At 50.9% G+C, this 16,028-nt stretch overlaps 1 protein-coding gene across 3 annotated transcripts in view; it reads right to left on the bottom strand.

The window, feature by feature from the left end:
• Positions 1-7,100: 7,100 nt before the first annotated feature.
• Positions 7,101-16,028, bottom strand: part of BAG5 (BAG cochaperone 5) — a 33,392-nt gene continuing 24,464 nt past the window's right edge. For all 3 annotated transcript variants that reach the window (XM_032962471.2, XM_032962472.2, XM_032962470.2), the window contains one exon: positions 7,101-15,596. In XM_032962471.2, the coding sequence (XP_032818362.2) occupies positions 15,366-15,596 (231 nt within the window). In that variant the 3' untranslated portion in view covers positions 7,101-15,365. The remainder of the gene's footprint in view (positions 15,597-16,028) is intronic.

Raw genomic sequence — 16,028 nt, forward strand, 5'->3', positions numbered from 1 at the left:
TCGTGGGCCTCCCCTATGTCGACTCAGCCTCAAATGAGTACCAGCTGCGATGTGTACAAACATCGGCGCTTAGGGAGACAAAGGCGGCCCGGACGTAGCGTCGTGACCCCCCCCCCTCCCACCCACCACCACCCTCGTGTGCCGTGCCGGCCTTCATAGGTGCCCGCTAACAGCACTTGCCCCAACAGTCTGTTGGGGCTATACGGGGGGTCTTTGCCTTCTGTGTGAGCACAAGTGGGTGTGTGGGTATGTGCGTGTGCGTGAGTGCGTGCACGTAGGCACGGCGATGATTTGGGAGCTTGGAGCGGAAGGAGAAGATGGGGGGGGAGGGGGAGGTGGTGTCGAGGGCGAGGGAGGGAGTCCAACTCGGGGAACTCACGTTCATGGCCACGGCAATTTTAAATCGTTCACCGAGGAAATCCTCACCGCCTTCTAATCTCACAAGAGGTGCGCGAGCCGTGTTCACGAGCCGTGTTCCACGTTGTTGTCCCGGGGTACAAACTCCACGTGGCTCCATGGCGAAGCGTGTGTGTGTAGGTACTGAACGGAGGACTTCTTTGACGCCGCGCGTAGCCAACCGTGTGCTGGTCGGAGGTGCGGGAAATACGCCCTTGTCCAAGGTCCTTGCGTGGAAGAACGGCAGTTCGAGCTAAGCCTGACGCTGCTGCCGCTGATGAGACTTTGAATGTCGAAACCAGTCCTTGCCCTATAATCATCTGTCAGTTCACCAGCATTGTTTTGGAGCGAGCCTGGCACAGCTGCTGATGAGATACTGAATATCGAAAGCAGCCACTACCTCGAAACATCCGGGGGTTTACCAGCATTGATTCGAGCCACCCTGACTGCTGATGAAATAAAGTTGGAACGCGAAACTTGAACATCTGAAATCGATGCATGGACCTCTCCTAGGTAATTTCAGGCCTGATAGGGAGAACCTTTTGTGGGCCATAAACACCAGGAACTTTCGACCAATGTGTCCCAATAAAAGAATGCAGGTTTGTAATCGACGCTTCCAACACGCCACTCGACGCGGGCGAGTCAGCGTCACCGAGGCGATTGAAGAAGAAAAACGAAAGCAACAAAAAATGAACGGAAAAAAGCGTGCAAAACTGGCGCGTGGAGAGAGAAGCGCCCGATTTGGAGTTGACGACGAGATGACGGTGGTGGTGGTGTGGGAGGAGAAAGGAGCGCATGGATCAGAGAACGCACGCGGGCCCCGTGGCCTCGTCCACACTTCTCGGGCAAGCGGAACGCGTCACGGGCTCGAGGGGGACGCTGGCCGCTTGCTCAGTGCCGGATTAAGCTGAGTGCGGGGCCTGTAGCGTGGTGTTATAACGGGGCCCTAAAGAGACAGATACATATTAAAACGCAACTTTTTTGTTTTACTTGCATCGTAAAGTAAATGTATTTTAAAAAAAATTTATGCAAGCCAGATAATACGACAAATCGCTAACCTTAAACACCCAGTCGTTCATAAAAGTTGAAGGCGGTATAGTACTATAGTAATAGAGCAAGTGCAGAATCACTGAACCGGAATTGATAGCTTGAAGGCATTTAGCGCGGGGCCCTTGAAAGTGCGGGGCCTGTAGCAGATGTAGCTGCTTGTGCTACTACGATAATCCGCAACTGCCGGTGCTCGAGAGACGAACAACGGAGTGGCGGAGACGCGGCAGGGATCACGTCCGCCGCGGAGATGGAGCGATGAAATTGATCATTTTCTTTCCATCATCCTCACCCCCTCTGCACCCCCCCGCCTCCCCCCAACAACACCCCGCCTCTCCATCTCCGTATTTTCCAGCTCCGTCCCGGCTGGATGTCTCTCCACAACCCGACCACAACACAATCCGACCCTCCGTTCACGCATCGCCCAGCTCGCTTCGTTCATTATGCATCGCTTCCATTATTCAGCCGGCGGGGGTGGTGAAGGGGGAACTTTGGGGAGGGAGAGAGGGGGTATTGAGGGAGCTGAGTGAAAAAAACTGTCTCAATTATTGAGGCTCTTTGAAAAAGAATAGTGGAGAGTAAGTGGCGGAGCGATGGGTGGCGAGCGAGCCGTGGTGGTGGTGGTGCATGGGTGAATGTATACGTTTGTGAGAAAGCACCACGCACGACCGCCTTTGTCTCCCCCCGCTGCCCCACTCCAGTGTTTAACCACACCGGAGCAGGTACTCGTTTGAAGGCGGAATAGAACCGCTGAATAGGCCACCACGGGATCGGTACTGTTTTCACTCGCCACTGATGTTAGCCGTGATCGGGATTCGAACTCGGGTTGCCAGGTTCGTTGCACAGTGCGCGATAACCACTGCACCCACCGGTGTAGAGATTCGCTCTCCTTAACGGGTGATTCGATTAATGGTCGCGATTGAGAAATCAATTTCGGTAAGTCGCTGCGTTCACACTTTACGCGTTTTCGCTCTAACGTGGCTCTCCCGTTATAACGCGGAACGCGTCCCGTTATAACGCGGAACGGGTCCCGTTATAACGCGGAACGCGTCCCGTTATAACGCGGAACGGGTCCCGTTATAACGCGGAACGCGTCCCGTTATAACGCGGTTTCTGAGCGGCTGGCGGTGCAGTAGAGTACGCGGAATGATACAGTAACGCGGCCTGTGTACCCTCAGTTAAATGTCCCGCCCTCTCACTGTGCGGTGTGCGTAGTAGCAGCAGCAGTAGTACATCGTACCTCGCCAAAACCTCATCGTCACTCCGTTACTTATGGCGAAATTGGTTTTCGCTTTACGCGTTTTTCGCTTAACGCGGCAATTTTCGTGAACTCTTCTTCAATACCGCGTATAATAAGGGCTTACTCGTGGTTAAAACCCCCATTGCGTGGCACGGTATAGCGCCTCCAGTGGCTTAAAAGATTATCAGCGTGGCGTACAGAACAACAAATCGCAGTTTGTGCTCCTACTTCTGTGCACGCACTCCGTGGCCTTCACCGACCGGCGTGGTGAAGGCCCACGGAGTGCATCAATAACCGGCGCGGCGCGCCGAGGTCTCCCATCCGGCAGTGAATTAACGATGGAACCTGTACGTGTTACAGTTGGGTATGGATGAGTTGGGTTTGTTATGTAGTAATAAGAGGCTTTTTGTGACCTGTGTGTGTGTTTGGGTGTGTCTGGGTGGGTGGGTCCTGGTGGGTCTGGGTGACACGAGGGGAGCGGCAGTGGGAGCGGTTAGCGCTACGCCGCGCTACGAACCCGGCCACCCGAGTTCGATTCCCGCTCACGATCCTCTGATCCGGTCTTGGGCCTCCCCTAGGTCGACTCAGCCTCAAATGAGTACCTGGTGCGATGTGTATAAACATCGCAACTGGGGAGACAAAGGCGGCTGGGCGTGGTGGCTGGCCACCAACCCCCGCGTGCACCGTGCCGGCCTTTATAGATGCTCGCTAAAAGCACTTGCCCCAACAGTCTGTTGAGGCTATACAGGGGATCTTTGTCTTGGGGGGGGGGGTACATATTTTATGCATCCGGGAGGGATTGATGAATGAGCTGAGTGCACGAATTATCCCCGCTAATTCAAATGAACATCACAAGATTAGTGATTATATCATCTCTCTCTTTCGTCTCCACCTCTGTCCCGTTATCTCACTGTACGTCTTTGTCCAGCTTTCTCTGATCTCACTGCATCTCGCATAAGTCTTGTCTATATTTATTCTGTCCTCTATACAACTTTAAACTTTTTTTTGTATTTCATCAGGTGAGGCCCCCACTAAGCTTTATAGCTCTTTTTCAGAGGTGGCCTGGCCAAAAATGATGACTGAACGAAGCGGCTTATCAACGTGTGGAAATGTATGGCAGCATCCAAATACCACAGATGACTCCACCTCTACAGACGCCCGCCTTGACACCTTCTATACGAACTATGAAACTATTTTTATTTTACCAGGTAAGGCACCAATGACCTCTTCTTTTTTTCAAACGGGACCTGGCTACATCACAAATAATGGGTCGACGAAGTGGCTGATATCATCATCATCATCGTGCGGAAATGTATAGCAGCCAAATATACTCTAAACGCGTATTTTGATTTTAAATGTGGAATCGAACCCACAACCTCCTGTATACCTTGCGAGGTAGTAAACATCTCGTCATCGTGGGGTGTAGTTATATACATTGAACACGGGCGGGTGGGGGGGAAGGCGATGAGTTGCCAAAGTTATTCCTGCTTGGGGCCCTCCCAGATGAATCTGCCACTGTCTGGACCAGGAGCACAGACTTAAACGGCCCCCAAAACGTTAAGCGGCCAGCCACAAGCAGCACTCTCAACGTCGGAGCGAAGTTGCAATCGTGGTTTGAGGTCGGGCTGAGTGTTTTTTTCACCCACGGTGTTCGAGTCGCCCTCTGCTGGTCACGGCCGAACCAAAACTCGCGCCTCGCATTGACCGTCGCACACTCCGTGGTCAATCCACTGCTGGATGAAGGCCTCTCCCCTCCCCCCACCTCAAGAGCAGCCGCTATCTCTCACGGCCATGCGGTGTCATAGTTACATTGTACTCCGATTAGCGCGGTTGGCTACGTACGGTGCGAAAGAAGTTCAACATACAGAACACACGAACAAAATGGTGATCATGTTTCGCTACGTTTCCTTATGACGACCTAAAGTTACCGTATCCTCTCGATTGTAATCAGGAGAATGCAGTGCGTTTGGTACCATTAATTCCGAGCCATCACCACGAAGGTGACTTTTAATCATTGGCGTTATCAATGTCACAAAGGGACAGGTCATCAGTGTCTAACAGTGAACATTTTTTTTAAGCACAGAACGTTCTAACGGCGCTTGTGAATTGTGCGAGAGAGCGCGTGCGTTTTGTGGGGAGCGGTGGCGCAGTGGTGAGCGCAAACGCGCCACCAACCAGACCAGGTGTCACGGGTTCGAATATCGAAACCGGTCATGGACATCCCAGTGTGGACCACTGGGGGGGGGGAGAAGCGCCCTATGAAGAGGGCCGGCAGTGTGGCACACGAGTCGGGGTGGGTGGCCAGGAGGGTTGAACGATTAATCGATTTCAAATCGAAATCGCAATTTGAAACAACGCGATTAGCAAACCGCAAAGGCTGAGATTGTTTTCGATTTGAAAAGTCCAATTACTTTGTTATTGGAATTTTTTTTTATTATAACTTTATTTATTTAACTTAACAATTTTTATATGTTTGATTGCGCTATTTAAATTAAAAATGTTTAATAAATACGTGTTGGAAACAATTCATACCTTTTAAGTTATCATCCTTGCATTAGATTATATAGAGCAGTTCATATTTTGATGGTATCACGTGGTAATGCTCCATCACATGTTTTAAATCTATTACACAGTGAATATTGAATTGAAGCTTGACTTAAAAAAATTGTATTGCAAATCAAATCGCAATATGTCAGAAAAATCGCAATAGACATTTTCCCCAAATCGTTCAGCCCTAGTGGCCGGCACCACGCCCGGACCGCCTCTTGTCTCCCTCTAGCGGCGATGTTTACACACCGCACCAGGCAGTCATTTGAGGCTGAGTCGACCTAGGGGAGGCACAGGACCAGTTCAGATAATCGTCACTGGTGTTGTTGGACGTAAAGCGAGAATCGAACTCGGCTCGCCGGGGATCGTAGCGCAGTGCGCTAGCCTCTACGCTACCGCTCCCCGCAGACAAGAATACAAAGATGCCCCATATAGCCTGAACAGACTGTTGGGGCAAGTGCTGTAAGCGAACAGCACCTATGAAGGCCGGTACGGCACACGAGGGGGTGGGTGGCCAGCACCACGCCCGGCCGCCTTTGTCTCCCCACAGCCACACACACGGCCCAATCCTTAACCCCCCCCCCCACGGACCCAAAGGGGTTTCGGGTCTCAACGCTCTCTGTATGCCGCATTACTAAACCATTGTGAGCCTCCGCTATAAATAATCCCACGTGAGTGGAGGCTAACACCGAATGTACCACAACACTGTAAACACCAGTAGGAGGCCAACATTCGCCACGTGGTTACGGCGACATCATCGAACGCACCCGGTGTGCCAGGCTAGGTGCAACCTCGGGCTATTGCGCGAAAGGGGCTCACCGGCCAAGAACTCACGGAGCAGACCCACGTGGACTGCTGATGTGACGCTGTAAATGTCGATACCGGTCCGGTGTTGTGTCGCTTGTGTTGAGCCGAAGATTCTGAAATTACAGCATTCTCAGAAAGCGGCGTGGCAGATGGAGACGTTTACAAAAGTAAAGAGTGTTGTTTATGTGGAGGGACAGGTGTGCGAAGGACGTGTGTTGCCTTGATTTGGAGCTTGCGTGACTGCAGGAATCCATACTCTTTGGTTCTTTCGGTAAAATCATCACGTAGGTAGAAACATAAAATAAATCACGACGTTTCGATCGCAACACGAGCGGTCGTCCTCAGGCGGAAAAAATATCATCCAGCAGTAGAACTGCTGGATGGTGATGATGATGCTGGCACACCGCACTGCAGTTACACTGCTGGATGATATTTGTTTCCGCCTGAGGACGACCGCTTGTGTTGTGATCGAAACGTCGTGATTTATTTTATCTTATACCTACGTGACTTTACCGTGACTTTACCGAAAGAACCAAAGAGTATGCGTGTTGTCTTATTCTGGTGTTACGGGTAAACCGAGCGAGACGATGTTGGTCAACTCGCGATGTGCGCGGGGCTAGCGATTGAATGGGCGCTAAGTGGGCAGAGCAATGGGAAGATGGGGAGTAGGAGGAGAGGTCTGATAAGTAACCAGACATGATCAGTTCGGCATTTTCATTGCCATCACCACCGATCCTTCTCACCGTTATCAACACCATCGCAACCGCCGTCCACATCGCACGAGCGTTACCACATGGCACCAGCGTACATTATCACAGACATCATCATCGTTGCCAGCATCATTACTATTCTCACCAGCCTCATCAGCAGCAGCAGCACCAGCATCATCAACTACTAACAGCACCACCAACAGTATCATCACGAGCACCACGAGCATCATCATTACTGTCACCACCATTGCCAGCATCATCATCAGCATCAGCACTAGCCACTCCAAGCGGCGACATCAGCAACATCAACGTTCCATCAGAGACCCCCGGTACACGAGGCGGACCAACTGGAGTGGATGAACAATGGACTTTTATTACTCGAGGTTACGTGGGGGAGAATTCGGAGGAGGGTGGTGTGGCGTGGTGGGTGGGCGAGACGTGGGATGGGGGGCAGTTGTTCAGGAGCTGGTTTCAAAATTCGAAAAAAATTTGAATTCATACCGACCCACACACACACCCAACCCCCCCTGCCCCCCCCCCCCCCCAGAGATTCGATTACTGTTCGATTCTTTGTGAGAGGGGGAGGGGGTGGGGGTCTGAATTTCCTTTTGATCACCGACTACTTTTTTCGTCGTTTCTCGATTGCTGCGTCTACATCATCATCTTCGCCATCTCCTCCCGTCTCGTGGCGCTGTTGTTTGTCGCTTCCCGACACACACAATGGTGTCTCGCAACCGAGCACCTATCCCGGAGGCCTCCAACCCTGCCGCTTCGCTTGCGACATCTGGCCCGGGATCCGCGACAGGTCCCAGCCGATTCGCTCGCCACAGGATCGGCAATCTCGGGGTGCGAAATTGGTTCAAGTGGCTTCACAACATGGTGAGCGTTTGCGCGCAACTCGGTTCGACGAGTAGATCGTGCGATCATAATGGTCGATTCGTTTCTGTTTAATGTCGGTAAATTCCAGTAAAGTCGCAACATTGATTGGCCCAACGTCGACCATCGTTGGCCCAAGGTCAACCAACGTTGGCCCAAAGTCAAGAAACGTTGTCCCAACGTCAACCAACGTTGGCCCGACATTGCAAAAACGTCAACCAACGTTGACCCAACGTTGCGCGTTTACTAGACTGCCACCTGTGCTATGATTGTGGTGGGTGGGGGGCGGCAGGAAACGATTGTGCGTTGTGTCCACGTGTTCAGTCACCCCCCTCCAACTCCACTCCATCCACTCTTAACACCGCCCCACCCCGCTCCCCAAAAAACACACGAGACAAATCTGTCACACGACCAACAGATGGCAGCGTGTACGATTGCAGCCCTCATTCCAACACAAATTGGAAACGAGCAAAACCAACGCAATACTCTCTCGTTTCGCCCAGAATTCGCGCGCCCACGAGCCAACATTCTTTGCAGGTGCTCAACCCACACAGTCCCACACCACCCAACTCCACGACCCCCCCCCCCCCCCCACGCCTCCTCCACCGCGTTATACATTCGAAATTCGAAGGTGCAAATGCATCAATATCAGCATCGGCCGAGGAGCAGCGTAAGCATCTTCCAATGGCAGAGAACAGCAGGGCAAGTGAATATAACAGGACTGGGAGTGGGTGAAATTTGATGGAATGGTTAAGAGTGGCGAGGAAACCCTGCAGGAAGACGTAAGCCCCAAAAGCAGCTGTACGCGTGCATGAGAGCGGGGGCTTTTTTTTGTCGGTCCCACTGCTGGATGAGGAGGCTCTAGCGCACGCCTCGCGGGCCACGCGGCGCGACTTGTCTCGCGACCGCGCTTCCACCACGCTGGTGCGCGCGAGCGCGCGCGCGCGCGCGTGTCCGTGGAAGCTCGGAGAGCATGGCGAGAGGTCCTTGGGGTTAGATCGCGTAAATTCGCGCGTCGCGAAAACCCCGCCACCACCCGACGCATCCGATTAGCGAGGTTTGCCGTGCAAAGCGCGCTTTATATATCAATCCTGAATTGAATCGTAAACAAGGCGACACATTTATACGTACGCAATCCAACCCCAACAAAAAAAAACTCTCTACGATGGACAGTAGAGGGTGTTTTAAAAAAGATGGACCCGATTTCAAAGCAGTATATTTCACGATGGCAACATGTTACAATTACACGCAAAAAATTACACACGGTATGATGAGTTATCAAGTTTTACACCGTTTTATAAATACTCGATGTGCCCTCCAACGGCTGTACGAACATCGAGACGATAGTTGAATTCGTCCCAAACGCCTCTCAAAGTGTCTTCTTCCACTGAAGTCACCGCCGCCGTAATTCTGTTTTTGAGGTCATCCAGATTAGTCGCTAATGGTGGCACAAAAACACCACGGTCTTTTGACATTGGCGGATCAATGCCAAAACGCCGTTGAAACGCACGCTGCACCGCAATTACGGATTCAGTCTTGCTGAACCGCAGAACGCAAAACGCCCCTTGTGTTGCGGTGGGGTCACCGTCTTGCGAATGACTGAGGCTAGGGCCTGTTTGTGCGCTGGGGTCACCATCTAGAGAGTGACTGAGGCTAGGGGCTGTTTGTGCGCTGGGAGAGGCATCTAGCGGTAATCATTTGAAACTCTGTGCCCCACCCGTTCAAGTGGGAAGTTTCATTCATGGGCGGTTCGTGGTTGCAGAGATATAGCGATTTCAAATCGGGTCCATCTTTTTAAAACACCCTGTATTGGTCGCGAAAGCCTACGTGTGCATTCAACTGATTTGGGTGCATCGGCGTGCAGAGCGTACTTATTTGTTAAGATTATCAGCCGCGACCGGTCCGCTCTCACGACCTTGCGACGCCTCCGACGGCTGAACCCCGGGGCGACAGCCGCATGCGCGCCAATTCCATCGCTCCACCTCCTCGATCGGACGTACTCGGACGCCCGCAGCGCTCCTGATCCTTCGCCGCTCCCCGTCGCCTTCGCTTGGCCGTCGCCAAATCCGCTGACCCCTCACTTTCAAAAGACGAAATCATAAACCTCTGCTCACGCCGATCCAAAAAGTGTTCGTGCAAATCGAGTGAGTTTACGATCTTCAAAAAAAATGTTGTTGCTTACATAACCTCAACACATTGGTCATGAAAACAGCCATCAAAATGTTAAATATATATAGAAGACCCCGGGGCCGGCCCAAGACACGCTAGCGGTGGGTCTATGTCGCTCGGCTGGCCTGGGAAAGCCTGGGAATTACCCCAGGAAGAGTTAGAGTGTGTGTAGTGTAGTGTAAAGCAGTGTAGTGTATAGTGTAGCGTATAGTATAGTATAGTAGTGCAGTGTATAGTAGTGTATAGCAGTGTATAGTTCTGTATAGTGTCATAGTGTATATTGTATAGTAGTGTATAGTGTAGTATTGTATAGTGTATAAAAGTGTATAGTGTAGTAGTGTATAGTGTAGTATTGTATAGTAGTGTATAGTGTAGTAGTGTATAGTAGTGCAGTAGTGTATAATGTAGGAGTGTATAGTGTAGTAGTGTATAGTAGTGCAGGAGTGTATAGTAGTGTATAGTGCAGTAGTGTATAGTGTAGGAGTGTATAGTGTAGTAGTGCAGGAGTGTATAGTGTAGTAGTGTATAGTGTAGTAGTGTATAGTAGTGTATAGTGTAGTAGTGTATAGCAGTGTATAGTGGTGTATAGTATAGTAGTGTATAGTGTAGGTAGTGTATAGTAGTGTATAGTGTAGTAGTGTATAGTATAGTAGTGTATAGTGTATAGTAGTGTATATTTATGTATAGTAGTGTATAGTGTAGTAGTGTATAGTGTAGTAGTGTATAGTGTAGTAGTGTATAGTGTAGTAGTGTATAGTATAGTAGTGTATAGTGTATAGTAGTGTATATTAATGTATAGTAGTGTATAGTGTAGTAGTGTATGGTGTATAGTGTAGTAGTGTATAGTATAGTAGTGTATAGTGTAGTAGTGCATAGTATAGTAGTGTATAGTGGTGTATAGTATAGTAGTGTATAGTGTAGTAGTGTATAGTATAATAGTGTATAGTGTATAGTAGTGTATATTAATGTATATTAGTGTATAGTGTAGTAGTGTATAGTAGTGTATAGTGTATAGTAGTGTATATTAATGTATAGTAGTGTATAGTGTAGTAGTGTATATTAATGCATAGTAGTTTATAGTGTAGTAGTGCTGGAGTCTGTGGCCAGGGAGAGGGAGGTGTGGACCGCCACTACCCAGGACGCTGCCGCCGCGACCCTCGCCAGGGCAAGCGGGCTGAGAAACGAACGAAGGAACGTTCCGGGCAATAGGCCTTCTTCATGGCACACGGGCCATCGCCCAATAGACGTCACCTGTTTTATATATATATAAAAAAGTTCCTTTTGATGCAAGTGTCATTGACGAATGTGTTGTTGAGTGTGTTGTTGTTGTTGTTGCTGTGCATCCCTGCCAACGCAGGACCATCATCATCCAACTTGTATATTTGCCAAAAAAGAAACGGTCTTTCTCACCAACAGCCAAGCACAAAGCGCTGCCGTGCATTCCCCATCAGTGCGATGGTTTGTCTGTCGTGGCGTTGCCGATTAAAGCGCTATGTGCAAGTAGCATGGAATTCATCGGGGCCATTCTTTACACAGAAGTCCAAATCCATGGTGGGGGGGGGGAGTGTAGGGGAGGTGTGGGGGATGATGCGAACAAGCACCCCCCCCACCCGCCCCTATTGAGACACCCAACAATGCTATTGTATCAATATTCACACCAGACAATAACATTTAATGCTTTTGTTCTGAATGGAGGAGACTTGCTAAGCCCCAACCTCTGACTTAGAACCCACGGACTTTTGAACAGACTCGTTTCCTTTTAAGGCCACGTTCCAAACTCGCTGGTCAAGCAGTTGCTCAGTTTGCTTTCAGTGTAAAGTTATCGCGTTCCATAACGTCGGTTGTTGGTCGCAACTCTGCCTGAACCAACACTGTACCCAACCTACCCTCGAACCTCATCCCGATCGCTCGCCTCTTTAACCCTTATCCTATAACTCTAACACGCCCTAAAACCTCAAAGCCCGAACATTAACCCATAAGCCTAAACCTCTTACTCTCTAAGCCATAACCTCTGAACTTTGACCCCAAACATAAGCCGCCAAACCCTAACAGTATGCCCTGAACTCTTACCCCAACTCCGAACCCCTAACTCAACCTTCTACACCCAAATATCTAACACCTAACCCTACATCAAATACTTAAAATGACACCCTAACCCTCAACTCCTAACCCGAACAGTATCAACTCTAAAGCAAGGAAACAAATTAACAGCGTTCGCTGGTCGGAGACAATATTCCGTTTTCCCTGGGAGTGACAAACATTTGCCGAATATTCGTGTACGCGGCCGACCCAGCCTGGGAAAAACGCGAACGCGCGAGATACACGCGCGAGCCGTTGCGCATTTTGTGGTTGTGTCTGCCTCTGAAGCAGCGCGGGGCGCAGGCCAGGCACTACAAACAAGCTGCTCGCCCGCCCCACTCCCCGTACGCTTTAAATAGCGCTTAACGTCCTTGCAGGGAGAAATGCGATAAGAGACAAGAGAGCCACGGGCTAACAGTTATCCACACGCGGGCATTTCCAGTTTGACGGTCAGTTTTGTTGGGGGGGGGGGGGGGGGGGGGGGGGAGTCCTCATTCCACCCCTGGCCCCGCCGTGCATTTTCCCACGTGCTGGACAGCGGATGCTGTGCGACCCGTGCGGTAATTCACCGTTGCGGGGAGCGGTGGCACAACGGTCGGCGCGCCCCGCCACGAACGCCCGGGCGAGCCGAAATCGATTCCCCGCCGCTCGCAGCCGGCAACCGTGGCGATGACCCGAACCGGTCCTGGGGCCTTCCCCGGGGTCGACTCGGCCTCAAATGAGTACCCGGTGCTGCGTGTCAATACATCGCCACTGGGGAGACAAAGGCGGCCGCGCGTGGTGCTGGTCACCCACCTCCGGTCATATGCAGCGTCGACCTCCAGAGGTGCTCGCTCACAGCACTTGCCCCGATCGTCTGTTACAGGCTATACCGGAGGGGGGAGGGTAATTTATATCTGTAATTCATAATTGGTATTTTGGTTCGGCCACGTAATGATCTGACCAACCTGGCCTATGCGCTGTGATGAAGGGCCATTGCCCGAAACATCGCCCATTTTCTAATTTTTTTTGTCTTTTTAAGGCCGCAGTGTTTATTGACGAATGTGTCGACCGCTGTTGTAACCTGTGCTCGTGCAGCCACTGCCAACGCACCATCACCAAAATAAATCTGACCAAAATTCGTGTCGTTACGGAACCCTCCACCACCCGACACAGCCAAACGGATTGCTCAACACGTGCGCTCGTGTTGAGCAATCACGTGCCGATTGTTCCCAACGTCAGCTCAACCCACTGGTGAGACGAAGCGCAATCCAGACAACCAGATTTGGTAATTAGATACGAACCAGAAAAATCAGTTGTGAACCCCATTGGCTGTAAAACAAAAAAATGTACGTGTTACGAGTATAGTGTACACGAGTGTACGTTAGTGGGTGTGTATCGTTGTCACATCCATGCGTTTAAGAGTGTGCGTGAATTTTGTACGTAGGGCGGAGCGGTGGCAAAGTGGTTATCGCGCTGCGCGACGAACCCGGCGATCCCGAGTTTCCATACCGCTTTTGACCGTCATATCTGTACCGGCCCGTGGGCCTCCCCTAGGTCGACTCAGCCTTAAATGAGTACCTGGTGCAGTGTGTAAACATCAGCACTGGGGAGGCAAGGTCAGTCGGGCGTGGTGCTGGCCACACCAACCATTCTTGTGCCTTGTTGGCCTTCATAAGTGCTCACAAACAGCACTTGCCCCAACAGGCTGTGCGAGCTACATGGGCAATATTTGTGTTTGTTATATGTAGTGAATGTATGTCTCCATAAGTGTACGTGTGTATATGAGTACTGTATATTTGTATGTGTATTTGAGTGTATGTGTGTATTTAAGTGTGTATATGCGTGTATTCGAGTCTGTGTCTGGATATAAGTTTATTAAGCGTGAGTACAAACATGTGCATACATGAGTGTGCGTGTATCTGTATGATTGCATGAGCATGTACAGGAGTGTATGTGTACATGTGTGTAATTATGATATAATTATAAGCCAGCAAGGCTAGTTGTGTGTGCGTATCGTAAAGCATGTGCGTGGAGGCGTGCACGCGTGAGTGGATCGGTGAGCGAGTGCACGAATTAACAGGTGGGTGCTACAGTGGGTTGGTAGATGAGTGGGTGGGAAGATGAGTGGGTGGGAAGATAAGTTGGCGGCGCAGGTGAGTGAGCAGGCGAGTGAGCTCAAGGGTGAACGAGCGATTGAGCAAGCGGATGAGCGAGCGGATGGGCGAGCGGATGAGCGGGGGGGTGAGCTTGCGGGTGAGCGGGCGATTGAGCGAGTGAGCGAGCGGGTGAGCAAGCATGTGAGCGGGCGACTTGGTGAACAGGCGGATGGGCGCGTGAGCGAGCAGGCGGACGGGCGAGTGAGCGAGCGGGTGAGTACGCACGAGGGATGTGTGCGCTAATTGTCTCAATCAAAATAAGCAGAAGGCTTGTCCATCGACTTCACATTGACCAGCCACGGAAGACTCCTCTTATAGACGTCCGTGTTGCCTTCTATACAAACTAGAAGCAATTATTTTTATTTTATTTTACTGGGTAAGGCCCACTGAGCTCTTTTTTAGAAGCGACCTTGCCACCAATGATTAGCCCAACAAAGGGGCTTATCACGTGGAAACGTATAGCAGCCGAATACTCTAAACGTGTGATGTTTATTATAAATGTATAGGGGCAAACCAGAGGACCCGGAGAAAAATCCACGCGACCTGACCACGGGGATAGAGACAAACTCCAAATATACAGCAGACGTCAGGGTCTGGATCGAACCTACGAACCTCCTGTACACCAGGCGAGGTAGTCAACATCCCGTCACCGTGACGGTAGATCCAGAGGTCACAACCCAATACAGTGCCGGAAATCGTGACGCTCTGAACGATCCCGTCACGGTTATCTGTGGTGGCAGTCGATTGCCTTTGTTGCATTGTTTGGCTTATCATAGTCATCAAGATGCGCACTGGGTGATACCTGATTAACCTAAATTCTGAGTTAAGCCATTGATTCATTTATTTTAGTTTTCACTTGCAGTAACGGTGTTAAGTATTCTTTGGACCGAGTATCAGTTACATATTTGATGACTGGCATTTTTAATTAAGAGACTTGTTTGCATGAAAATATATATCTGTGCGTGTGCGTGTGTGCTTGGCGGAACGGTGTCAAAGCCATCTGTGGCGTTGCGATAAAGCAAATAACCTGGACAATGAGGCTGGCTTTTGAGATTTTGTATAATAAATCAATCATAACCTAGGCAAATAAAATATCAGAACGACAGCGTGAGTGCGTGAACGGTGCGAGCGAACGTGGACAAGTGTACGGGGAATGCACGCGAGAGTGTTCGCATGCACGCACGCGTCCGTGCACGTGCGATTGGGTGCGTACGTGTACGCACGCACTCGCGCGCGCAAAAGTATGAGCATGAACGCATGCGTGGGAGCACGTGCATTCGGAAATGCGTGCGCATGGGCATCATCGCCCGTTGTTGTCATCGTCGTCGTCATCGTCGCCTTCATCGTCGTCGCCGATTAGTCCTCAGGGTCGTCCGACTTGGCGTCCAGGTAGGCGAGGATGCTCTGCGCGGTGCGCACGGCGTGCCGCCGTGCCTCCCGGCCGTGCGCCCAGCCGGCCGTGTCCACGGCGTCGAGCGACAGCAGCTGCTTGGTGAGCAGTTCGTCGAGCAGCGCATAGCCCCGCTCGGACTTGTCGCCCCGGAACGCCAGAGCCTCCCGCTGCAGCGAGCAAAGCTGCAGCAGCACCTGCGGCGGCACGGCAAAGGGCAGAGATTCCCCCCGTGTAGCCTTAACGGACCGTTTGGGGGAAAGTGCCATTCGCCCAGGACCGGTTCAAAATCATCGTCACTGTGTGTTGGCCATAAGCGGGAATCAAACTCGGGTCGCCGGTTTCGTAGTGCAGCGCACTAACCGCTACACCACCGCCCCCCCCCCCCTACACCCATACACAAATCCAGGACAAAGATCGCCCTATATAACCATCTGCGCTGTCTTCAACCACCACCACTGTTGGTCACAACAACACACTCTACTGAACTATTAAACGTAACTATTTTACTTTACCAGGTAACGTCCGCTGACCTACGTATAGCTGTTTTTCAGAAGCGACCTCGCCACAAATAATAGTCCAATGAAGTGGCTTTTCACGTGGAAATTTATATTCACAAAATACCCTAA

This window comes from Petromyzon marinus, chromosome 29, assembly GCF_048934315.1.
Source record: "Petromyzon marinus isolate PM22_M1 ecotype Great Lakes invasive population chromosome 29, UKy_Petmar_22M1.pri1.0, whole genome shotgun sequence".
NCBI lineage: Eukaryota > Metazoa > Chordata > Hyperoartia > Petromyzontiformes > Petromyzontidae > Petromyzon > Petromyzon marinus.